At 45.3% G+C, this 24,886-nt stretch overlaps 1 protein-coding gene across 3 annotated transcripts in view; it reads right to left on the minus strand.

The window, feature by feature from the left end:
- Nucleotides 1–24,886, minus strand: part of TCF20 (transcription factor 20) — a 477,459-nt gene that overhangs the window by 369,115 nt on the left and 83,458 nt on the right. For all 3 annotated transcript variants that reach the window (XM_077278242.1, XM_077278243.1, XM_077278241.1), the window contains one exon: nt 20,130–20,226. In XM_077278242.1, coding sequence (XP_077134357.1) covers nt 20,130–20,162 — 33 coding nt within the window. In that variant the 5' untranslated portion in view covers nt 20,163–20,226. The remainder of the gene's footprint in view (nt 1–20,129; nt 20,227–24,886) is intronic.

The raw sequence follows: 24,886 nt of genomic DNA on the forward strand, positions 1-24,886 counted from the left end.
GGATTAAAGTTGACTCAACCTCTGTCCTGTGTCCTTGTGTGTACCACATTGAGCATAGAGAAAAGAAAGAAGACCAAAGAACTGTCTGAGGACTTGAGAAACCAAATTGTGAGGAAGCATGAGCAATCTCAAGGCTACAAGTCCATCTCCAAAGACCTGAATGTTCCTGTGTCTACCGTGCGCAGTGTCATCAAGAAGTTTAAAGCCCATGGGACTGTGGCTAACCTCCCTAGATGTGGACGGAAAAGAAAAACTGACAAGAGATTTCAACGCAAGATTGTGCGGATGTTGGATAAAGAACCTCGACTAACATCCAAACAAGTTCAAGCTGCCCTGCAGTCCGAGGGTACAACAGTGTCAACCCGTACTATCCGTCGGCGTCTGAATGAAAAGGGACTGTATGGTAGGAGACCCAGGAAGACCCCACTTCTTACCCCGAGACATACAAAAGCCAGGCTGGAGTTTGCCAAAACTTACCTGAAAAAGCCTAAAACGTTTTGGAAGAATGTTCTCTGGGCAGATGAGACAAAAGTAGAGCTTTTTGGGCAAAGGCACACTATAGAGTTTACAGGAGAAAAAAAAAAGAGGCATTCAAAGAAAAGAACACGGTCCCTACAGTAAAACATGGCGGAGGTTCCCTGATGTTTTGGGGTTGCTTTGCTGCCTCTGGCACTGGACTGCTTGACCTTGTGCATGGCTTTATGAAGTCTGAAGACTACCAACAAATTTTGCAGCATAATGTAGGGCCCAGTGTGAGAAAGCTGGGTCTCCCTCAGAGGTCATGGGTCTTCCAGCAGGACAATGACCAAAACACACTTCAAAAAGCACTAGAAAATAGTTTGAGAGAAAGCACTGGAGACTTCTAAGGTGGCCAGCAATGAGTCCAGACCTGAATCCCATAGAACACCTGTGGAGAGATCTAAAAATGGCAGTTTGGAGAAGGCACCCTTCAAATATCAGGGACCTGGAGCAGTTTGACAAAGAAGAATGGTCTAAAATTCCAGCAGAGCATTGTAAGAAACTCTGATGGTTACCGGAAGTGGTTGGTCGCAGTTATTTTGGCTAAAGGTTGTGCAACCAAGTATTAGGCCGAGGGTGCCAATACTTTAGTCTGGCCCATTTTTGGAGTTTTGTGTGAAATGATCAATGTTTTGCTTTTTGCTTCATTCTCTTTTGTGTTTTTTCATTTAAGACAAATTAAATGAAGATAATAATACCAAAGAATTTGTGATTGCAATCATTTTCAAGAAGAAACTGAGTATTATCTGATAGAATTGCAGGGGTGTCAATACTTTTGGCCACAACTGTATAACACAGCCCATGCAGTATATAACACAGCCCATGCAGTATATAACACAGCCCATGCAGTATATAACACAGCCCATGCAGTATATAACACAGCCCATGCAGTATATAACAGCCCACGTAATATACAGCACAGCCCACGTAATATACAGCACAGCCCACGTAATATACAGCACAGCCCACGTAATATACAGCACAGCCCACGTAATATACAGCACAGCCCACGTAATATACAGCACAGCCCACGTAATATACAGCACAGCCCACGTAATATACAGCACAGCCCATGTAATATACAACACAGCCCACGCAATATACAGCACAGGCCACGCAGTATATAACACAGGCCACGTAGTATATAACACAGCCCATGCAGTATATAACACAGCCCATGCAGTATACAAAACAGCCCACGTAGTATATAGCAGTGTGGGCACCATATCCCTGTTAAAAAAAAAATAAATAAAAAATAGTTAAATACTCACCCTCCGGAGTCCAGCGAAGCTGTGTCGATGCACGCGATGCTACCGCCAGCTTCCGTTCCCACGGATGCATTGCGAAATTACCCAGATGACTTAAAGGTCTCGCGAGACCGCTCAGTCATCTGGGTAATTTCACAATGAATCACTAGGAACGGAAGCTGGCGGCAGCATAGCGTGCATCGGTGGACGTCGGAAGGTGAGAATAGCACAATTTTTTATTTTTTTTTAACATTATATCTTTATACTATTGATGCTGCATAGGCAGCATCAATAGTAAAAAGCTTGTCCGGGATGGGGCGACACACTGGCACTGACTGGAGGGGAGTAGGGAGGGGGCACTGACTGGAGGAGAGTAGGGAGGTGCCAATTCGTGGACGGACTAAGCCTGTCGCTGATTGGTTGCGGCCGGCAGGCCGCGACCAATCAGCGAAGCGGGATTTCCGTTACAGAGACGGAAGTACCCCTTAGACTATTATATAGATACATATTTCAGCCATTTTTGCACCAGGTTTAACAGGTCAAAAATCTGGGACTGGGAAAGCTTGTCCTTTTGGTAGAGCCAGAGGTGCACCCATTGTACTCAGACTGCCAGGGTTAAGCCCAAATGTGGCATAATCTCCACCTTCAGCTTGTCATACTCCTTGGCATCATACACATGGTAAGGTCATAGCATGTTTCTGCGGTTCCCCAGAAAGGTACAGAGTAAGGACCTTTGCCCATGGCTCTGGGAACAGTTTCTCCCTGTCTAACACCCTCTCAAATACAGTCATGAAAGCCTCGACTTATCCTCCAGAAACATTTTAACATTTTCTGCAAGGCCTCCCACACTGTTTGCTTCACATGGGTATCCACACTTTGGCTTGTGGGAGATGCAGTCTCCCTGGCTCTGACAGTTCCTGCCAGGAGAGCCATCTGCTGCCACAACTCCTGCAGCCTTTACCCAGGACATACAATCTTCACTGTGCAATCACTTGTACCCTTGGAGACTTCACACCCGCATTTTATCCAATTGTAGGGATTAACATGTTCATATAGCCATTAGGTAGCGTTCACTCAGGCACAGGGTTCTGATGCCATAAACAGAATGTTTACTTCTAATGGTTGCACAGCACCAAAAACAAAATCAAACAAATACCTAACCTTGTCCAGGTGCTAACTAAATAATATAGACCCTGACTACTTCAGACACTGGTGAGCTAGCCCCAGTTCGGTCAAACAAAATGGCTATCGTCCACAGCAACCACTGATACTTTCAGTTTGTGCACACGGAGCATACAGACCCTTCTCAGAGAGATTCTGGCTTGTCTCTCTTTAACTTCAACACATCCAGTCTGCTCAGCCTCCCCAGCACATTAACTTAAATGAACACTAGTGATGAGCGAACAAGCTCGGATACAGTGTTATCCGAGCATGCTCAGGTATTATCAGAGTATCTTGGGCATGCTCTGATAATATATTCGAGTCAGTGTGGCTGTATGTTTTGATGCGGTAGACAGATTACACTTGAGCATGCTCATCACTAATGAACACATACAGTTGTGCTGAAAAGTTTACATACCCCACCAGACTTTTTACTTTCTTGGCCTTTTTTCAGAGAATATGAATAATATCACCAAAACTTTTTCCACTCATGGACTGGTTAGTGGTTTGGTGAAGCCATTTATTGTCAAACTACTGTGTTCTCTTTTTAAATCATAATGACAACCAAAAAACATCCAAATGACCCTAATCAAAATTATTACAGGATACTCTAGCCTAAAAAAAAAAAAGGAGACTGCTAGAACAATGACTGCAGAAAGCAAATTAGAGCAGGTATTTTCCATAATTAGATCACTGCAGAAAGATGTGGAAGGTCTGCAAAAGAAGTTTGGAAGCTTTGAACACAATCAACAAGTGTTTGGACAAACTTTGCAGGACTTGAGCAACCGCATGGCAGCGCAGGAAAACAAACTTGCTGGCATAGAGTCCCAGTATGGACAGGCTTTTTAGGACATAAGCACGCAAATAGCTGCACAAGTGACTTTACCCTCTGGGCAACCGCCACCAGCTGGCCCACCTAATTTGCCCCCATTCAGATTTAATGGTGATCGCGACAAATTTCGTGGCTTTGTGAATCAATGTATGCTATATTTTGATGTGCATGCTGACCGTTCTCCTACTGATAGATCCAAAGTATTGTGTGTAATAATGCTACTGACCTCACGAGCGCTCGCCTGGGCGAATCCGATGATTGAGTCTTGTGACCCATGGTTAAATGACTTGGATGATTTCTTGGCCGCCGTGCAACCGCTGAATCTGCTTTGTTGTCTTTACGCCAGGCTAAACGTTCTGTTATTGAGTATACCACTGAATTCAGGAGATTGGCGGTAGATACCAACTGGGACAGTTATGCACAATTGCCTATTGTTAAAAGGGGTCTGTCTAGTATTGTAAAAGATGAACTAGCCCGCTCTGAGTCACCACAAGAGCTAGAGACATTTATACAGCATTGTGTGCGCATAGGACATTCGCCTTCCTGAACGTAGGCAGGGGAAATTTGCTGCATATAACCGTGTTTCTAACTTTCCCTTCCTTCCAAAGAGCCTGCAGGTAAAACCTCTTGGGAGGTGGAGGAGGTGCCCATGCAAATTGATTCTAGGCATTCCTTGGTTGCATTCTCAGAACCCAATTATCAACTGGGAGACCAAGGAGATTATCTTTCCAACAAGGAGCAATCCAGTGTTAACAGAAGCTGTCCCTGAGTCCACGGCTAGGGAACCACATGTACAGGTATTTTCTTTACCTCCAGCATATAAAGAGTTCTCTGACATCTGTGACAAGAAGAATGCAGATCAGCTTCCTCCACACAGGCATTATGACTGTCCCATTGAGCTGCTTCCCGGGGCAGCCATTCGTTTTGGTAACATATACCCTTTGGCGGCACCTGAGCTTCAAGCCTTAGAGTATATTGATGAAAATCTGGCCAAAGGCTTCATACGCCCTTCTTCCTCACCAGCAGGAGCACCTATCTTTTTTGTAAAGAAGAAGGATGGGACCCTGAGACCCTGTGTTGACTATCGAGAACTCAAGGTAACTGTCATGCAGCGCTCGCCCCCGGCTTCTGCAGCTCGCCGGGTGCGCGCGCGCGGCGCATTCAGCTCTGCGCGTGCGCACATCTGATTCCTCTGTTGGCACTCTTTCCTGTCCTCTCTGTCATCCTGGAGGACTGTAACCCGGAAGTAGCCCTCACGCTGGTATATAAGCTGCTTCCTGCTGCTCCTCTGTGCCTGATGATCATTTGTGTTTACAAGTGCTTCTGGTCACCTGTGGTCTCTGTGCGTTCCTAGCTTTCTGACCTTGGGACTCCTCCTTCCTCTGCAGTACCTGCCTGATTTTCCTGTGTTCCTGCTTTGTTCCTTCAGTTCCTGTTTCTCTGCGGTACCTGCCTGGCTCCTTTACCATTTCCTTGCTCCCGTCAGCCTCTGTGTCTCCATATTGTCTCGTCAGCCTCCGTGTCTCTGTAGTATTCCCATCTTCTCCCTCGTCTCAGTAGTTCCTTGCCATTCCCTCTGTTTCCTCCGCTGTTTCCTTCGGTCCCTGAGTTCCTGCAGTGTACCCTTCTTATCTCAGTCGACCCTCCAGCTTCCGTGGCGATAGTCCCTCACGGGCCTGCCCCTAACGCTCCCTGTATAGGGGGCGGTCCACCTGGTCAGCTCGTCCGAGAGGGGTTCGTCGTCACGGTCCAGTGGGTCCACTCTCCGTTGTCCCTGTTTGAATCCACTCTCTCAAATGGGACTGCACTCGGATGACATCTGAGTGCAGCCTGATTCTTACAGCGTCACAGTATCATCAGGCCATGGACCCCGCTGGAGCTTCCGCTACTCAAAAAGACTTACTCTTTTTGTGTGAAAACCAGACTAGGATCATGTCGTTTTTAAAAAATATGGAGTCTCGCCTAGCGGCTTTACAGCCTTCTGATCCTGGTATTGCTCCGCAGTTGGTTGCCCTTCAGCTGGAGCTAGGTCTACAATGGGACACTCAGTCCCATATTTCGAATTTTTTGGCCTCTATTAATGATCGGCTTCTCGCCCTCCAGAATGTGGCCTCTGTCTCCACTCCTGTCTCTGCGCCACAACCCTCGCCCCGACTTGCTAGACCTCCTCGGTATGGTGGGGATCCTAAAGCATGCCGCGGCTTTCTTATTCAATGCCAGTTGCATTTTGAATTGTCTCCGCTACTTTATCCCACCGATCGAGCTAAGGTTGTTTTTATAGTATCCCATTTGGAGGGTGAGGCTTTGGCATGGGTTAATCCCCTCTGGGAGCGTAATGATCCTTTGGTCTCCCAACTCAATCCGTTCCTGGATACCTTCCGCAAGGTTTTTGATGAACCTGGACGTCTGGTCTCTACCACAGAGTCCCTCTTTAACCTTAGCCAGGCCACTCTCTCTGTAGCTCAGTACGCCATCCGTTTCCGGACTCTGTCTTCAGACCTTGGGTGGAATAATGAGGCTTTGGTTGGAGCGTTTTGGCGTGGTTTGTCTTCACGGATTAAGGATGAGCTGGCAGGACGGGACACTCCCACCTCTTTGGATGATCTTATCTCCTTGGCCATACGCATTGATCTGCGCTTTCAGGAGCGCACTCGCGAGCTTGCCAGAGAAAAGAGACCTCTTCGCCAGACCACTATTGCTCGAGGGACTTCTTTTTCTCAAACAGCCCCGGTGGTTTCTTCATCTTCTCCTGAACCCATGCAGGTCGATCGCTTTGAGTCTTCCGAGCAGCGCCGCAAGGAGAGACTCGCACAAGGTCTCTGTTTTTACTGCGGTAGTGCCTCTCATCTCTTACGCGCCTGTCCTCAGAGGTCGGGAAACGCCTCCGCCTAGGACAGGTAAGAGAGGCCTTCCTAGGTGGTTATGACTCCTCTCCACCTCTGGTTTTGTCTGTTATTCTACATTTAGGTTCCCGTCACTTTTCTCTGGAGGCTTATGTTGATTCAGGAGCGGCTGGGAACTTTGTTCAGCTCGAGGTTGTTAACAGGCTTGGGATACCTGTTAGACCCTTGGAGACTCCTAGACAAATAGCTTCCGTCGATGGTCAGCCTTTGCGGGAGACCGTCAACTTAGTTACGGAGGAAGTTGAACTTCAGATTGGAGCTCTTCATCGTGAGAAACTGGCCTTTTATGTTTTACCTTCATTGTCTCATTCTTTCCTGTTGGGTCTTCCTTGGCTGAGAGATCACGAACCCACTCTGGACTGGCGCACTGGAGATGTTCTACGGTGGGGACAGTCTTGTCTGAACAGGTGCCTGCTTCCTGTCAAGCCTGCGTCCTCCTTTCGGTCTGCTTCGGAATCCACGGGAATTCCTCCAGCCTATTGCGCCTTCTCGGATGTCTTTAACAAGAAGGAGGCGGAGATCTTGCCGCCGCACCGCTCTTATGACTGCCCGATAGACCTTGTTCCTAGTTCTACTCCACCTCGAGGACGTATTTACCCATTGTCTCCTACCGAAACTCAAGCCATGTCCGAATATATTCAAGAGAATCTGGCCAGAGGCTTCATTCGAAAGTCCTCCTCACCTGCAGGAGCTGGGTTCTTCTTCGTCAAGAAGAAGGACGGTTCTCTTCGCCCATGTATAGACTATCGGGGTCTCAACACTATCACGATCAAGAACAAGTACCCACTTCCTCTCATACCAGAACTCTTTGATCGTCTACGTGGAGCACGAATCTTTACCAAATTGGATCTCAGAGGAGCTTATAATTTGGTCCGTATCCGTTCCGGTGACGAGTGGAAGACTGCGTTTAATACCAGAGATGGTCATTATGAATATTTGGTTATGCCATTCGGTTTATGCAACGCACCCGCAGTCTTCCAGGAGTTTGTAAATGATGTTTTTCGGGATCTACTTTACACCTGTGTTGTAGTGTACTTGGACGATATCCTTGTGTTCTCTCCAGATCTGTCTACTCACAGAAGAGATGTACGGCAAGTACTTCAGCGTTTGAGAGAGAATCGGCTGTACGCAAAACTGGAAAAATGTGTCTTCGAACAGTCATCTCTTCCCTTCTTGGGTTTCATCATTTCCGACGCTGGTTTGTGTATGGATCCAGGAAAAGTTTCTGCCGTGCTCAACTGGCCACGTCCTCTTGGAGTGAAAGCAATTCAGCGATTTCTTGGATTTGCTAACTACTATCGGCAGTTTATCCCTCACTTTTCCTCTCTTTCTGCTCCAATCTCCTCCATGATTCGGAAGGGTGCCAATCCTCATCTATGGTCGTCTGAGGCCGAAGAGGCTTTCCGGTCCATCAAGCAGGCCTTCGCCTCCGCTCCTATTCTTCATCGTCCTGTGGCCAATAAACCCTTCATCCTTGAAGTAGATGCTTCTGCAATTGGAGCTGGAGCTGTGCTCTCGCAGAAATCCTCTTCTGGTCGTCTTGTGCCCTGTGGTTTTTTCTCTAAGATCTTCTCCTCCTCTGAAAAGAATTATTCTATCGGTGATAAAGAACTTTTGGCAATCAGGTTGGCATTGGAGGAGTGGCGGTACCTCTTGGAGGGGGCTTTACATCGTTTTGTAATTTACACAGATCACAAGAATCTGGCATATATCCGCTCTGCGCAAAGACTAAATCCTCGGCAGGCCAGGTGGGCCTTGTTTTTCGCCAGGTTTGACTTCGAACTTCGTTTCCTGCCAGGAGATAAAAACTCCAGAGCCGACGCTCTGTCTAGGTCATTCCAGGCGGTGGATATGGAGGAAGAACCTGCGCACATCATCGATCCTGCTAGAGTCATCACAGTTGCTCCTCTCTCTCTTTCCTCGTTGCCTCCGGGTAAGACCTTAGTTGCTGAAGAGAACAGAGAACGCATCTTACTTTGGGGTCATGCCTCCAAATTAGCTGGACATGTAGGTCTCAAAAAAACCCTCCGTCTGATCTCTCGCTATTACTGGTGGCCTACGTTGTCCAAGGACGTCCAAAGTTTTGTCGCCTCTTGTCCCTCCTGTGCCAAGAATAAAATTCCCAGGCAACTACCTTCCGGGCTTTTGCATCCTTTACCGGTACCCTCCACTCCGTGGCAACATTTATCAATGGACTTCATCACTGACCTGCCTTCTTCATCTGGTTGTACCGTCATCTTCGTGGTCATGGATCGTTTCTCCAAGATGGCTCATTTCATTGCACTACCTGGTTTGCCTTCTGCTCCCGAATTGGCAAAGATTTTTGTTCACCATATTTTTCGTCTTCATGGTCTTCCTTTACATATTGTTTCTGACCGAGGTGTTCAATTCACCGCCCGCTTCTGGAAATCCCTCTGCAAATCTATGAACATTTCGCTTGACTTTTCTTCGGCCTACCATCCGCAGTCCAATGGCCAGGTGGAACGTACTAATCAGACCTTGGTAACTTATCTCCGTCATTTTTCCAATTCCCATCAGAATGATTGGTCTGACTTGCTGCCATGGGCTGAGTTTTCTTACAATAACCATTCCAGCGAAGCTACTAACAAATCTCCATTTTTTATCGTCTACGGTCAACATCCTGGTCTTCCTCTTCCGGTTCCTCCTGTCTCTACTGTACCAGCGGCTGATCTTCTGTCTAGAGAGTTCTCCAGGGTCTGGCAGGAGACCAAGTCTGCCCTTGAGTTGGCTCAAGTCAGGATGAAGAGACATGCGGACAAAAGACGCCTCGATTCTCCTATATTCCATCCTGGGGACAAGGTTTGGGTTTCTTCTAAATTTATCCGTCTCAAAATTCCTTCACATAAGCTGGGTCCTCGCTATATCGGTCCATTCGAAGTTTTGTCTCGTATTAATGACGTCTCTTACAAACTTAAGTTGCCTGCCTCTCTGCGTATTTCTAATTCTTTTCATGTGTCTCTCCTTAAACCCGTAGTTTTTAATCAGTTTCATTCTTCTAACCTTTGTTCTCCTTCGCCTGTTTCCGAGGATGATGTCTTTGAAGTTAGGGACATTTTAGCCATGAAAAAACTTAGAGGGAGAACTTTGTTTTTGGTTGACTGGAAAGGTTTTGGTCCTGAGGAGAGGTCCTGGGAGCCTCGTGAGAACATTCAGGCCCCTCGCATTTTGTCCCGGTTTCTTTCAAGTCTTAAAAAGGAGGGGCGTAAAGACGGGGGTACTGTCATGCAGCGCTCGCCCCCGGCTTCTGCAGCTCGCCGGGTGCGCGCGCGCGGCGCATTCAGCTCTGCGCGTGCGCACATCTGATTCCTCTGTTGGCACTCTTTCCTGTCCTCTCTGTCATCCTGGAGGACTGTAACCCGGAAGTAGCCCTCACGCTGGTATATAAGCTGCTTCCTGCTGCTCCTCTGTGCCTGATGATCATTTGTGTTTACAAGTGCTTCTGGTCACCTGTGGTCTCTGTGCGTTCCTAGCTTTCTGACCTTGGGACTCCTCCTTCCTCTGCAGTACCTGCCTGATTTTCCTGTGTTCCTGCTTTGTTCCTTCAGTTCCTGTTTCTCTGCGGTACCTGCCTGGCTCCTTTACCATTTCCTTGCTCCCGTCAGCCTCTGTGTCTCCATATTGTCTCGTCAGCCTCCGTGTCTCTGTAGTATTCCCATCTTCTCCCTCGTCTCAGTAGTTCCTTGCCATTCCCTCTGTTTCCTCCGCTGTTTCCTTCGGTCCCTGAGTTCCTGCAGTGTACCCTTCTTATCTCAGTCGACCCTCCAGCTTCCGTGGCGATAGTCCCTCACGGGCCTGCCCCTAACGCTCCCTGTATAGGGGGCGGTCCACCTGGTCAGCTCGTCCGAGAGGGGTTCGTCGTCACGGTCCAGTGGGTCCACTCTCCGTTGTCCCTGTTTGAATCCACTCTCTCAAATGGGACTGCACTCGGATGACATCTGAGTGCAGCCTGATTCTTACAGCGTCACAGTAACCGTACGAAACCGTTACCCTTTGCCTCTGATTCCCAAATTACTGGAAAGAGTCCGCCATGCTAAGGTGTTCTCTAAACTGGATCTTCGTGGGACTTATAATTTGGTGCGTATTCGTCCAGGGGATGAGTGGAAGACAGCATTCAGATGCCGGTATGGACACTTTGAATCTCCTGTGATGCCCTTCGGGCTTTGTAACGCCCCTGCAACATTTCAACACCTTGCTAATGACATTTTCAGAGATTTGTTGGACCAGTTTGTAGTGATCTATTTGGACGATATACTAATCTTTTCTGAGTCTCTACAGGAACATGAAGAACATGTCAAAACTGTTTTAAGACGTCTGAAAGAGAACCATCTGTATATTAAGTCGGAGAAATGCGAGTTCCATCGTTCTGAGATACAGTTCTTAGGTTATATCATCTCTCCCCAGGGGCTGAACATGGAATCTGGTAAGATTCAGGCTATCCTTGACTAGCCGGTACCCAAGAACGTTAAAGAGGTCCAACGTTTTATTGGTTTTGCAAATTTCTACAGACGCTTCATTCGAAATTTTTCTGATATTGTCCGTCCAATTACTTCCTTGACAAAGAAGGAAAAGCCCTTTAAGTGGTCATCACAGGCTCAAGAAGCTTTTGATCGGCTTAAAGTCTGTTTCACATCACCACCGCTGTTGATACACCCAGATCCAACCCTTCCTTTCATTGTGGAGGTGCACGCTTCTGATAATGCTTTGGGGGCTATTCTCTCCCAAAGAACTGGAGAGAAGGGTCTGCTACATCCTTGTGCTTTCTTTTCCCGTACACTAACCTCAGCAGAGAAGAATTACGACGTGGGAGACAAGGAATTGCTGGCTATTATTGTGGCTTTCAAAGAATGGAGGCATCATCGGCAAGGAGCTGCACAACAGATCATAGTGCTAACTGACCATCGCAATCTAGAGTTCCTTAGATCCGCTAGATGTCTTTCTCCTAGTCAGGCTCGTTGGAACTTATTCTTAAATCAATTTAACTTTGTTATCTCGTACCGTCCAGGTTCTCGTAATGGGAAGGCTGATGCTTTATCCCAAATCCATGCTGCGGATTCCGTACCTGGAGCCCCGTCCAAGACAATTCTATCTGATGCCAATTTCATCGGAGTTATCCACGATCAGGACTTGTGGAAGGAGTGCAGGGAGGCCTATGAAGGTGATGTATTTCTGGCCAACCCACCTGTGGATATTAATCTTGTCTTTAAGGGTGGCATGTGGTTCAGAGATCGACGTATCTACGTCCCGGAGGTCATCCGTCTGCAGATCCTCAAGTTGGTACATGACTCCAAGTTGGCTGGTCACAGGGGGTACAGAAGACACGAGTTCCTGAGCCGATTCTTCTGGTGGCCAACTTGCCTGAAGGATACCAAGGACTATGTTCTCTCTTGCGAGGTATGTGACCGTTACAAGACTCCTCATGTGGCACCAACGGGTCTTCTACAACCATTACCTGTTCCGTCCCGCCCTTGGGGGTCTTTATCAATGGACTTTATTGTGGAGCTGCCTACATCGGGGGGCATGAATACAATCATGGTGGTAGTTGATCGCCTGACTAAAGCTGCTCATTTTGTTCCATGCACCGGCCTCCCCTCAGCTAAAGATACAGTGAACTTGGTTATACAGAATGTCTTTCGGTTGCATGAGGTTCCGGATGAGATCATCTCTCACCGTGGAGTACAGTTCACTTCAAGATTCTGGAAGGGGTTTTGCTCTGCACTCAATATTAATGTCAGTCTCTCTTCCGCTTACCATCCCCAAATGGTCAGACTGAGCGTACCAACCAGACGCTGGAACAATATCTAAGATGTTATGTCAGCCATCTCCAGGATGATTGGTTGGAGTTGTTGCCGTTAGCCGAATTTTCATATAATAATTCTCAGAGCGCCTCCACTAAATTTACACCTTTCTTTGCCAATCTGGGTTATCATCCATGTATTTTACCTAGGTCTCCAATTAATTCTCCAGTTCCGGCAGTGGAGGAAAGGCTGACTGCGATGAGACAGAATCTGGAGGTTCTGAAGGAATCCATGACCACAGCTCAAGAATGTTATAAGAGATCGGCTGATAGATTCCGTAAACCTGCACCCATGTTCAAGGTAGGAGATTCCGTGTGGTTAGCAACTAAGAATCTGAAGTTAAACGTTCCTTCACAAAAACTTGGACAGAAATTCATTGGCCCTTTCAAGATCAACGGTATTGTGAGCTCTGTGGCCTGCCGGCTGAAGCTGCCTAAGACAATGAAGGTACACCCAGGTTTTCATGTATCTTTACTAAAGCCTGTATCTCCTAATACCTTCCAGGGACTTGTGTTGTGCCACCTCCGCAGCCTGTGGTGATTGATGGGCAAGAACAATTCGTGGTGGAGGAAATTATTGATTCCAGGATTCGCAGGAATCGGATGGCAGGGATATCCCCCTGAAGAAGACTCTTGGGTACCTGTGGAAAACATCAATGCCCAACAGAAGATTTCTCGTTTTCATCAGAGATTCCCTGAGAAACCAGGTCCAGGATCGTCCTGAGGCTGCTTCTAAGGAGGGAATAATGTCAGGACTATGAACATTTTTTACCTTTTGTGCATTACTGCCCTTTTCCAAGATGGCATCTTTGGTCTCATGTGCACTGTCTCCTGCTATAAAACTCCACCCCAGCCTTCAGTCTGTGCTAGAGTATTCTGCCTTGCATCCAGCTCCTGACCTCTGATTACTCCCTGGCTATACACCTGCTCCTGTGAACCTGTGAGGTGATCCTGCTACTCTGCTCTGAGTTCCTGCTGCATACACAAGTTTCCAGTAATCCTCCTTCATCTGCTGTTCGTGTTTACTTCCATCTGCATTTGCTAGTCATGTAAGCTGTTGCTGCTTTGCAATACCTGAGACTATTAACCAGGCCTCCCTGGTTGAGCTAAGATATGATTTGAAATGCCTAATAAGCTTATCTATCGGTGTCTGGACTAAGACAAGGATTTATTCGTGTCAAGTATCCTCAAGAATAACTGTGCTTCATAGACTTTCTGCTTGATTGCATTTTCCTCTGAAGTTTCCTATAGACTGCTAAGCTGTGTTTATTATTTGCACCAAGTGTTGTGGACTAGAGTTTCTCTCTGCACCTGTTTGAATCACCGTGTGATGATATAGACTTTACCACTTATAAAACTGTGTCCTGTAGTTGTCTTGTTCCACGCAAAGAGTCTCCCGAGTTATCCCCTATAATTATTACACTCTCATTGGCTGCAGCAGAACAAAGTGAAGGTTCTGGAGTGGCCATCTCAGTCTCCTGACCTCAATATCATTGAGCCACTCTGGGGAGATCTCAAGCGTGCAGATCATGCTAGACATACCAGGAATTTACAGGAATTGGAGGCGTTTTGCCACGAAGAGTGGACAGCTTTACCATCTGAGAAAATAAAGAACCTCATCCACAACTACCCCAAAAGACTTCAAGCTGTCATTGATGTTAGAGGGGGCAATACACAGTATTAGGAAATGGGGTATGTGAACTATGTGAACTATTGATCAGGGTCATTTGGATGTTTTGGGTTGTCATTATGATTTAAAAAGAGAAAACACAGTAGTCGAACAATAAATGGCTTCACCCAACCACTAACTGAGTGGAGAAAAAGATTTGGTATTATCATTCATATTGCCAGGGTATGCAAACTTTTGAGCACAACAGTAGCCTGGTTATATGCAGAGCCAGCCAGGTAAACCTAATCAGAGCCTACAAAACTATGATTTAACCCTAGCCTATCTGGCATTGCTACATTAGTTATAGTTTTACAAAGTTGTGCCACTTTTGGGTGAAGTTACTGTCTACCAGCATGACAGTGCCCTTGAGCACAAAGAAAATGTTCATGACAATGGTATGGAGAGTCTGGAGTGGCTTAAAAAGTGGCCTGCACAGAGCTCTCCCCTCAACATGTTTGGAATCAATCAACAGTGAGTCAGTCTCAATTCAGAGGTCAGTGATTATTCTAGTATGCAATTAAAAAAAATTACCAATTTTCATCAGTGTTTGATCAGTGTTTTTTTGCATAGGGGGGAGGGGGATATGAAAGTTTCTCTTAAAAAGTCAGTGAAAAATAGACAAAACACAAACTACATCTGAGTGCTGCCCGTTAATCCACACATGCACAGGCTTGCATTTGTGTTTGATCTGTGCCTTGGATAAAAAAAAAAACAGACTTGTCTCTTGTTTTGCTGTGTACCACTCGAGCCAAAAAACTAGTCATGTGAACAGCACAGTAACCACAGTAAACCACAGCACGTACGAGGTCTATTCTTGAAATACACTCGCACAAGGAAAACTTATGTCTAAATGATCCCTTAGGTTGAGTGAGAACAATGAAACAGATACACTTTGAAATCCTGCAGAAAGACTTCCCAACTACCCATATCACCAACCATTTAGCCCAAGAGATGAATGTAGACAATGTCTTCCTATGTCGCTGATAGGTTCCTTAGCTGCCCACTAATGGAATAAGTGACGGTGGGCACAATACAGCCAGGGTGGTCTGGACAGCAGATGCATGACTGGCTCTTCGGGTTCAAGGGGTTTTCTTCGACTAATTATTTTTAGTTTCCTGGTTTGCCCAATGTAAATAACAAAATGAGCTGTACTTCACCACAGGCCACAGAAGTGACATCACCAATATAGTGCACGTGACCTATGGTCGATGAGTAGTTTTTTTGTTTTTTTTCACATTATGTAGCCAGGAAACTAATGTCACAAGTGTGCCAGGTGCTACAGTCGCTCTGCAACAGGCCGCAGAAGGTCTCTGTTTGGTATTGCAGACACCTTTTTAATCCTTCAGACTTTTGGACCCAGTGGCAACCTCCCTCCAGCTCAAATTGACACACCTGGACCTGGGTGTTTAAAGATTCCCAGTCTGCTTCAGAGAGTCGCCGATGATATTCACATTTTCCCCTTGTGAAGTCTTGAAGCCATAGCAGTCCACTTACTTCCTCTCTGGTGCTGTTAGATGACGTTTCATGTTCTCTCTGAAATCTGCTCAAGTTAAGTTGCTTCCCCTTGTTTGTCTCCCTTCTTATCTTTAGTGTTCAGTGGGGACTGACCAGTGTTCATTCCACCCCCCTTTCCCTATTCAGGGCCTAGCTCTAGGAATATGCAAGCCTTAGATTGCTGCTCGGCAATTGGTGTGGAACCAATATAGGGACGGGAGGGGAGGCAGGGTGCTATTAGATATTACCTAGTGGTCTCCATTCCCCCTTTCCCCTCGTGTTGCAATTAGTCTTCCCATAATGTGTGTGACAACTAAGCATAATTCTGGAAAACTCCTTTAAGTCCTTGTCAGAACATGATGCCAGGTCCCAAGTCTTAAATATGGTCATTATTTTTCAAATTGCATTTTTGAAAGGTTCATTAAATTACAACAATGTAGAAGGCGAACACATCAAGTACATCAAGTATATACAGTACAGCGCAAAAGTTTGGACACACCTTCTCATTTAAAGATTTTTCTGTATTTTCAGGACTATGAAAATTATACATTCACACTGAAGGCATCAAAACTATGAATTAACACATGTGGAATTAAATACTTAACAAAAAAGTGTGAAACAACTGAAAATATGTCTTACATTCTAGGTTCTTCAAAGTAGCCACCTTTTGCTTTGATGAGTGCTTTGCACACTCTTGGCATTCTCTTGATGAGCTTCAAGAGGTAGTCACCGGGAATGGTCTTCCAACAATCTTAAAGGAGTTCCCAGAGATGCTTAGCACTTGTTGGCCCTTTTGCATTCACTTTGCGGTCCAGCTCACCCCAAACCATCTCGATTGGGTTCAGGTCTGGTGACTGTGGAGGCTCGGTTATCTGGCGTAGCACCCCATCACTCTCCTTCTTGGTCAAATAGCCCTTATACAGCCTGGAGGTGTGTTTGGGGTCATTGTCCTGTTGAAAAATAAATGATGGTCCAAATAAATGCAAACCGGATGGAATAGCATGCCGCTGCAAGAAGCTGTGGTAGCCATGCTGGTTCAGTATGCCTTCAAGTTTGAATAAATCCCCAACAGTGACACCAGCAAAGCACCTCCCCACACCATCACACCTCCTTCTCCATGCTTCACGGTGGGAACCAGGTATGTAGAGTACATCCGTTCACCTTTTCAGCGTCACACAAAGACACGGTGGTTGGAACCAAAGATCTCAAATTTGGACTTATAAGACCAAAGCACAGATTTTCACTGGTCTAATGTCCATTCCTTGTGCTCTTTAGCCCAAACAAGTCTCTTCTGCTTGTTGCCTGTCCTTAGCAGTGGTTTCCTAGCAGCTATTTTACCATGAAGGAATGCTGCACAAAGTCTCCTCTTAACAGTTGTTGTAGAGATGTGTCTGCTGCTAGAACTCTGTGCGGCATTGACCTGGTCTGTAATCTGGGCTGCTGTTAACCTGCAATTTCTGAGGCTGGTGACTCGGATAAACTTATCCTCAGAAGCAGAGGTGACTCTTGGTCTTCCTTTCCTGGGGCGGTCCTCATGTGAGCCAGTTTCTTTGTAGCGCTTGATGGTTTTTGCAACTGCACTTGGGGACACTTTCAAAGTTTTCCTAATTTTTCGGACTGACTGACCTTCATTTCTTAACCCCTTAGTGACGGAGCCAAATTTTTTAAATCTGACCAGTGTCACTTTATGTGGTAATAACTCTGGAATGCTTCAACAAATCCCAGTGATTTAGAGATTGTTTTTTCGAGACACATTATACTTTATGATAATGGTAAATTTAGGTCGATATCTTTTGTGTTTATTTATAAAAAATATCAGAAATTTGAGAAAAATGTAAAAAAATTAGCAATTTTCAAACTTTGAATGATTATCCCTTTAATCCAGATAGTCATACCACAGCAAAAAATTAATAAAAAGCATTTCCCACATGTCTGCTTTACATCAGCGCCATTTGAGAAATGTTATTTTATTTTGTTAGCATTTTAGGAGGTTTACAAATGTAGCAGTAATTTTTAATTTTTTCAAGGAAATTTACAAAATTTATTTTTTAGGGACCTATCCATGTTTGAAGTGACTTTAGGGGTCCCAAATATTGAGAAAACCCCAAAAGTTATACCATTTTAAAAAAAAGCACCCCCTGACATATTGAAAACTGCAGTCAGGTAGTTCATTTACCTTTCAGGTGATTTTCAGGAATTAATGCAAAGTGGTATGACAGAAATGAAAAAGTGTATTTTTACCACCTAAATGCCTCTAACGTCTGAACAGGTCACAAAAGCCGTCAGACTGTAAGGCCGCTATTTGGTCATGAATTGCCATCGCAAACATTAGGACCACAAAATCATGATCTGAGGGCACCAATTGGGATAAAGAGGAAGCCCCCACACTCTGTTAACCATTTATATGATGTAGTTACTATTGACAGCAGCATCTAAGGGGTTAAGTAGAGTTGGACGGGGCAAACACTGATCGTGGCTGATACAGCAAGTTGTCAGCTATAGTGTACAACTGACAGCTGCTGGACTGTCACCTGTATGGGGATGCTATTCTCTTATATCTCAGGTCAGTTAAAAGACGTATTGGCTGTCATTAAGGGGTTAAAGTAATGATGGCCACTCGTTTTTCTTTACTTAGCTGCTTTTTTCTTGCCATAATACACATTTTAACAGTCTATTCAGTGGGACTATCAGCTGTGTATCCACCAGACTTCTGCACAACACAACTGATGGTCCCAACCCCATTTATAAGGCAAGAATTCCCACTTATTAAACCTGACAGGGCACACCTGTGAAGTGAAAACCATTCTCGGTGACTACCTCTTGAAGCTCAACAAGAAAATGCCAAGAGTGTGCAAAGCAGTCATCAAAGCAAAAGGTGGCTACTTTGAAAAACCTAGAATGTAAGACATATTTTCAGTTGTTTCACACTTTTTTGTTAAAGGGAACCTGTCATCCCCCCAGGCTTTGTAACTAAAAGAGCCACCTTGTGCAGCACTAATGCTGCATTCTGACAAGGTGGCTCTTTTAGTTATTGGTGCTGTAACTTCAGAAATGATCCATTTTATAATTTGTCCCAAATACCTTGAATCAGTCCTGGAGGCAGGTCTTTCTCTCACTGTTGCAAACGCAGCACCGCCGTCACTCATGTCCTCTTGGCGCCGCCTCCTCAGCGCTGTTTTCAAATGAGCTCTTTTCTCATGCCTTGTGAATGCGCAGTAAGCGCTGCCCGTCCTCTGTCCTCATTTGCAGTCTAGCTGACTGCGCCTGTGCAGCCGCCCTGCCCGAGATCCCTATCTCCCAAGATCCTTGAGTCAGCTGATCCCTAATCGCCGTGGCATGCGCTTAGGGATCAGCTGACGCCGCACAGTCTGAAGAAGGCGGAGGGAGATGAGTGAGAGGCTTAGATATGCACTGCGCATGCCCAGGAATCCCAGCCCCGCAGTTAGAATAAATCAGAAGACACTGCGGGGCGGGATCCCGGGCAGGGTGGCCGCACAGGCGCAGTCAGCTAGACTGCAAATGAGGACAGAGGACGGGGAGCTCACTGCGCATGCCCAAGGCATGAGAAAAGAGCGCAGGCGCCGGCTCATTTGAAAACAGCGCTGAGGAGGCGGCGCCCGGAACCAAGAAGACATGAGTGACGGCGGTGCTGCGTTTGCAGCAGGGGGGGGGAAAGACCTGCCTCCAGGACTGATTCAGGGTATTTGAGACAAATTATAAAATGGATTATTTCTGAAGTTACAGCACCAATAACTAAAAGAGCCACCTTGTCAGAATGCAGCATAAGTGCCGCACAAGGTGACTCTTTTAGTTACAAACGCCTAGGAAGGGGGGGGGGGTGACAGGTTCCCTTTAAGTATATAATTCCACATGTGTTAATCCATAGTTTTGATGCCTTCAAGTGTGAATGTACAATTTTCATAGTCCTGAAAATACCGAAAACTCTTTAAATGAGGTGGTGTGTCCAAACTTTTGGTCTGTACTGTACATGTAGAAAAATGCTATTTTTTCTCAAATTTCCCTTATTAACCGTCTGCTGCCATGAGACATGGCATACAAAGAATGACATTTTGATTTTTATCATTTTCTTAGCAATTACTCCCCCTACAGCAGCTAGCTTGTGTAAACTGTGGGCTCTTAAGCAATCCTCTCTCCATGGTAACAAGGAGGCAGTTTCTGACGAGAGAAGCCATACATGCTAAAAGCAGGTGCTTATCCGAGCTAATTAGAGCCTCTATACTGCAGCACACGCAGGGCTGGTCTCTGTGTCACAGCACAGGTTTGGATCTGCAAGCAAACTAGGGCCGGAGGGAAAATGGGAACTACCACAATAGATTTAGGATTCAAATCCCATTCTCACAGCCTAATGGATTCTACTGCAAAGAAGAAATGTAAAAAATTGAACCAAGCCATTTACCGCATAACGGTATATTAGAAACAACTGTACAAAGCTGCAGCTTAACATTCTCTTTTAGAAAGAAAAGCTCACCAGAGCTGCTAGTAGTTGCTGTCCGTGCTTCATATATCAACCAGAGGGTGGAGAGTCAGCGCAAACGGGTAAGCAAAGGGAACTCCAAGACAGCCATCTGTCGATAAAAATTACGGTATTCCATTTTATTAATAGTCCATTAAAATTGACAGAAAAGAAATGGTGAGAAAAAACAAACAAACTTTGAAGCGGAGAAACCACCCTTAATTATAGCATAAAGAAAATGAATCGCACAAGATAGAGAGATATATATATATATATACACACACATATACACATACACACACACACATATACATACACTAGATTGTGGCCCGATTCGAACGCATCGGGTATTCTAGAATATGTATGTATGTATATAGCAGCCACGCAGTATATAACACAGCCATGTAGTATATAGAAGCCATGTAGTATATAACACGGCCCACGCACTACAGTCATACGAAAAAGTTTGGGCACCCCTATTAATCTTAAGCTTAATGTTTTATAAAATTGTTTTTTTTTGCAACAGCTATTTCAGTTTCATATATCTAATAACTGTTGGACACAGTAATGTTTCTGCCTTGAAATGAGGTTTATTGTACTAACAGAAAATGTGCAATCTGCATTCAAACTAAATTTGACAGGTGCATAAGTATGGGCACCCTTATCATTTTCTTGTTTTAAATACTCCTACCTACTTTTTACTGACTTACTAAAGCACTTTTTTTTGTTTTGTAACCTCATTGAGCTTTGAACTTCATAGCTAGGTGTATGCAATCATGAGAAAAGCTACTTAAAGTTGGCCACTTGCAAGTTGTTCTCCTGTTTGAATCTCCTCCGAAGAGTGGCATCATGGGCTCCTCAAAACAACTGTCAAATGATCTGAAAACAAAGATTATTCAACATAGTTGTTCAGGGGAAGGATACAAAAAGCTGTCTGAGATTTAACCTGTCAATTTCCACTGTGAGGAACATAGTAAGGAAATGGAAGAACACAGGTACAGTTCTTGTTAAGGCCAGAAGTGGCAGGCCAAGAAAAACATCAGAAAGGCAGAGAAGAAGAATGGTGAGATCAGTCAAGGACAATCCTCAGGCCACCTCCAGAGATCTGCAGCATCAACTTGCTGCAGATGGTGTCACTGTGAATCGGCATCAGCCCATGATGCCACTCTTCAGAGGAGATTCAAACAGGAGAACAACTTGCAAGTGGCCACTTTAAGTAGCTTTTCTCATGATTGCATACACCTAGCTATGAAGTTCAAAACTCAATGAGGTTACAAAACCAAAAAAAGTGCTTTAGTAAGTCAGTAAAAAGTAGGTAGGAGTATTTAAAACAAGAAAATGACAAGGGTGCCCATAATTATGCACCTGTCAAATTTTGTTTGAATGCAGATTGCATTTTCTGTTAGTACAATAAACCTAATTTCAAGGCAGAAACATTACTGTGTCCAACAGTTATTAGATATATGAAACTGAAATAGCTGTTGCAAAGAAAACAATTTTTATAAAACATTAAGCTTAAGATTAATAGGGGTGCCCAAACTTTTTCATATGACTGTATATAGCACAGCCCACACAGTATGTAACACAAACAGCCACTCAGTATATAGCACAGCCACTCAGTATATAGCACAGCCACTCAGTATATAGCACAGCCACTCAGTATATAGCACAGCCACTTAGTATATAGCAGCCACTTAGTATATAGCAGCCACTTAGTATATAACACTGCCCACGTAGTATATAGCACAGCCACGTAGTATATAACACAGGCACGTAGTATATAACACTGCCCACGTAGTATATAACACTGCCCATGCAGTATATAACACTGCCCACGCAGTATATAACACTGCCCACGCAGTATATAACACTGCCCACGCAGTATATAGCACAGCCCACGTAATATATAGCACAGCCCACGCAGTATATAACACTGCCCACGTAATATATAGCAGCTACACAGTATATAACACAGCCCAAGTACTATGTAGCAGTGTGGGCACCATATCCCCGTTAAAAAAAATAAAATAAAAAAATAGTTATATACTCACCCTCCGGCGGCCCCCGGATCCAGGCGAGGCGTTCAGCGATGCTCCTCGCGACGTTCCGGTCCCAAGAATGCATTGCGGTCTCGCGAGATGACGTAGCGGTCTCGCGAGAGCACTACGTCATCATCTCGCGAGACAGCAATGCATGGCCAGGAGTGTCGCGAGGAGCGGGAAAGGCCCCAGAAGGTGAGTATATCACGATTTTTTATTGTTTTTTATTATTTTTAACATTAGATCTTTTTACTATTGATGCTGCATAGGCAGCATCAATAGTAAAAAGCTCGTCACATAGGGTTAATAGCAGCGTTAACAGACTGCGTTACACCGCGTTATGCCGCGGTGTAACGCAGTCGGTTTAAAGGACTGCTACAACGCTATGTGGGTGGAGGGCGCTGATTGGGGGGGGCTTGAGTATGGAGCGGGCACTAACGGCGGGGGAGTAGGGAGCGGTCATTTCGCAGCCGGACTGTGCCCATCGCTGATTGGTCGCGGCCGCTGGCCACGACCAATCAGCGACTTGGGATTTCCGTGACAGACAGAAAGACAGAAGTGACCCTTAGACAATTATATAGTAGATATACACTCACCGGCCACTTTATTAGGTACACCATGCTAGTAACGGGTTGGACCCCCTTTTGCCTTCAGAACTGCCTCAATTCTTCGTGGCATAGATTCAACAAGGTGCTGGAAGCATTCCTCAGAGATTTTGGTCCATATTGACATGATGGCATCACACAGTTGCCGCAGATTTGTCGGCTGCACATCCCAAAGATGCTCCATACAAGGCAGGATGGATCCATGCTTTCATGTTGTTTACGCCAAATTCTGACCCTACCATCCGAATGTCGCAGCAGAAATCGAGACTCATCAGACCAAGCAACGTTTTTCCAATCTTCTACTGTCCAATTTCGATGAGCTTGTACAAATTGTAGCCTCAGTTTCCTGTTCTTAGCTGAAAGGAGTGGTACCCGGTGTGGTCTTCTGCTGCTGTAGCCCATCTGCCTCAAAGTTCGACGCACTGTGCGTTCAGAGATGCTCTTAGGCCTACCTTGGTTGTAACGGGTGGCGATTTGAGTCACTGTTGCCTTTCTATCAGCTCGAACCAGTCTGCCCATTCTCCTCTGACCTCTGGCATCAACAAGGCATTTCCGCCCACAGAACTGCCGCTCACTGGATTTTTTTTTCTTTTTCGGACCATTCTCTGTAAACCCTAGAGATGGTTGTGCGTGAAAATCCCAGTAGATCAGCAGTTTCTGAAATACTCAGACCAGCCCTTCTGGCACCAACAACCATGCCACGTTCAAAGGCACTCAAATCACCTTTCTTCCCCATACTGATGCTCGGTTTGAACTGCAGGAGATTGTCTTGACCATGTCTACATGCCTAAATGCACTGAGTTGCCGCCATGTGATTGGCTGATTAGAAATTAAGTGTTAACAAGAAGTTGGACAGGTGTACCTAATAAAGTGGCCGGTGAGTGTATATAGATATAACAAAAAACAATCAGTGAAAAACAATTAGCATGTATACTCCTATACGGACTGCAAACTATACCTAGACAAAGGGCTTAACTGTTTATGAAAGCCTAGAATGTATGCACTACATAAAAAACCCTAATAAATGTAAGAGTTCATACCACCAGGGAATTTGGTATTGGGAGTATCCAAAAAGCTTCCCCTTTGGTTAAATGCTTCTGCCAGTCACCCTCTCATTTAACTCTCTCCATTCCAAAAAATCTGAAACCACACATACAGTGGGTACGGAAAGTATTCAGAAAAAATAGAAAAAAATGAAGCCGCACAACCACTTATATGTAAGCGTAGGACGTGCAGTCCACTTCTGGTGTCTGTGTTGAGATATTCTTCTTAAGTGCTGGAGGTGCTCGCAAGGAAAAAAGTCTATGCCAAAATTTGAACTGAGAAAAAACAATGCGGCAGCACTCACCAGTATGGTGCGGTAACGGTCCTTTATTGACAGACGAAACTGTGAAACAACATCTTCACGGCATCGGGGGATGTACAAAGGAAGAGGTGAGCAGGGAACGACGACGGCAACCGTTTCGCGCTAATCCAGCGCTTCTACGGGTCTAACGAGCTGGGAAGTGACGCCAGTAGAAATAGGTTGGTCAAATGACCCATCCCACTCCCACTACACGCCCACCTTCCGCACTCATAGTGTATAATATGAACAACACATAAAAACACAATAAACAGCAAATATTAAAATCAAAGTCAAGAGAAAAAAAGCTCTGGAAATACAAATAAAGTGCATGATGGTGACACTACATAACAATTAACATCACCATTTCATAATCTCGTAATCACATCACAAACGGGAAAAAGAAGAAAAACACTATAAATATCTCCTAATAGCAAAATAACGGGCTAGACGATTAATCCTAAGAAAACAAGCCGACCATTAATACATAGAGATACTCGGGATAGGCTACAGGATTGTTATAAAAAGACAGACATATCTGTCCTCTCATTAAAGCCGGAAGGTCCTGCGGCTCTGGTCCGCATAATCCACCGCGCTTCTTGTCTGAGAAGAAACCTGTGTAGGTCACCTCCTCGTGACTTTGATTTTAATATTTGCTGTTTATTGTGTTTTTATGTGTTGTTCATATTATACACTATGAGTGCGGGAGGTGGGCGTGTAGTGGGAGTGGGATGGGTCATTTGACCAACCTATTTCTACTGGCGTCACTTCCCAGCTCGTTACACC

This window comes from Ranitomeya variabilis, chromosome 8 (assembly GCF_051348905.1).
Source record: "Ranitomeya variabilis isolate aRanVar5 chromosome 8, aRanVar5.hap1, whole genome shotgun sequence".
Taxonomy (NCBI): domain Eukaryota; kingdom Metazoa; phylum Chordata; class Amphibia; order Anura; family Dendrobatidae; genus Ranitomeya; species Ranitomeya variabilis.